General features: G+C 36.8%; 1 protein-coding gene across 1 annotated transcript; it reads right to left on the bottom strand.

Annotated features, from left to right (window-relative positions):
• On the bottom strand, window positions 1-1,071 carry LOC132558909 (neuropeptide FF receptor 1-like). The gene has a single exon (XM_060223524.1). The coding sequence runs from the start codon at window positions 1,069-1,071 to the stop codon at window positions 16-18; it is 1,056 nt and encodes a 351-aa protein (XP_060079507.1). The 3' UTR covers window positions 1-15.
• Window positions 1,072-2,157: the final 1,086 nt, after the last annotated feature.

Below are 2,157 nucleotides of genomic sequence, written 5' to 3'. Positions count from 1 at the left end.
GTAGGATAAATTATTTCAACAAAGTCTAAAACTTAGTTTACGTAATTCTCTTCGAAAATCGCTGTCAAATAAGCTATATACAAGTGGATTGATTAAATAATTGATTATAAAGACTGTGTAACCAAATCGAAACCCAACAATATAGACATCGCCTTGGACTATCCAAGGGTTAACATTAATTATATCCCAAATAATAATTGCAAATGTTGGAATAAAAAGGACACCATAGGCAAAAGTTATTATAAAAAACATGAAGGTAATCCGATACTTCATTTCTGTGACTTTTTTAGACGTATGACGTCGTTGTTTGTCTAATGTAGTCACCGAATTCTTCTCCGTCTCGCTTGTAAAAACGTCAGCATCTGACCACTTTTCGCGGGTAGCGATGCGCTGAAGTCTCCGCTGTCTCACCTCACGTAATTTGTTACCAATACGGGCATAGAGAGTACATAGAAAACACAGATTAATAACACAGATCGCCGAGACTGTGCAATTGTAAACGAGTGATGTCATATTAGAATCATTAACGTTGATGGAAGTACAATACTGTCCGGTGATATTCATAGAGGTGTTCCGAACTGAGGATATGCCAAATGTTACAAAAGCAGGAACACTCGTGCCAGAAGATGCCACAATGATAATTACAATTCCAAACCCTTTTCTCCGTCCAGACATCTGAAATTTGAAAGGCCGACATATCTTCAGAAACCTTTGTGCTGCAATAACTGACAGCATCAATGCAGAGTTCGCCGAAAAGAAATAGGAAACGGTATAAGAACATTTACAAAGAGCATTGTTGGTGTATTGTACCGGATAATAGTTAATGAATAAGCTGCTGATACAACTCGAAACACATGCCAGCATGTCAATCACAGCAAGGTAAGGTATGAAGAAGCGCCCATCCTTGGTATGGCGAAATCGGAACTTATAAATATATATGACAATCGTATTCCCGACAGCGCTCACAATGAGAGAGACAGCCAGAAAGATGCTGTGTGGCAACAGCACACTACGTAGATTCTTGTTCCACTGGAGCAGAAGCTCCTCATCTATTAGTCCTGTCTGGTTCATATTGTACTGAAGGAGAGGGTTCCACAGAAAAAAAAAATATTTGAAACAATGAATCCCTTGTTGTATTGTGTTGTTGACTATAATAGAACTTTTATGGTTACAAAGAGGTCATTCATATGTTGTTCAACAATGTGTACCGTCTCAGTATGTATCGTGTTAAATGTGTTTCACGGTTTGTTTCCTGCTACAGACATTTGAAAGGCGCTGGAAACAGGAAATTCATAACCACGTTCATGATTACTACATCAAGCGGAAAACAACCATTTTCCATTTCCTGGCGTTCTATGGTGTTTTTGTCACGTGGCAGACAAACTGACAGTTAAGTATGTTGTAAGGCTAATTAATAAGCACATTATTCGAAATTTTTTAAAACTCTTGTTGGTGAGATGGGATGATATCAACTCAAGGGAGAACTTGTTAAGTTGTTAAACATGAGGTTAGCCGAGTGTTTGACAACATGTTATTTTTCCTCGAAGGTTGAGATCACTCTCTCATCCTTGTGATTCCCAACGATACGTCGTAAGTAAATATCACAGAACAAATGGTTGTAAAGACTAATGGTTGAAATGGCTAATGGTTGAAATGGTTAATGGTTGAAATGGATAATGGTTGAAATGGCTAACAGTTGTAATGGCTAATGGTTGAAATGACTAATGGTTGAAATGAGTAGTGGTTTTAATAATTGTAAAGACTAATGGTTGCGAAGACTAATGGCTGTAATGACTAATGGTTGTAAAGACTAATGGTTGTACTGACTAATGGTTGAAATGGCTAACAGTTGTAATGGCTAATGGTTGAAATGACTAATGGTTGAAATGGTTGAAATGACTAATGGTTGTAAAGACTAATGGTTGAAATGACTAATGGTTGTAATGACAAATGGTTGGAAATGTTGTAATGACTAATGGTTGTAATGACTAATGGTTGTAATGACTAATGGTTGTAAAGACTAATGGTTGTAATGACTATTGGTTGTAATGACTAATGGTTGTAAAGACTAATGGTTGTGATGACTAATGGTTGTAATGACTAATGGTTGTAATGACTAATGGTTGTAATGACTAATGGTTGTAATGACTAATGGTT

This window comes from Ylistrum balloti, unplaced genomic scaffold, assembly GCF_031769215.1.
Source record: "Ylistrum balloti isolate Yb309-2 unplaced genomic scaffold, AGI_CSIRO_Ybal_v1 Utg370840, whole genome shotgun sequence".
In the NCBI taxonomy this organism is placed as follows: Eukaryota; Metazoa; Mollusca; class Bivalvia; order Pectinida; family Pectinidae; genus Ylistrum; species Ylistrum balloti.
The sequence above is the reverse complement of the archived record's forward strand: the minus strand, read 5'-3'. Positions and strand labels throughout refer to the sequence as shown.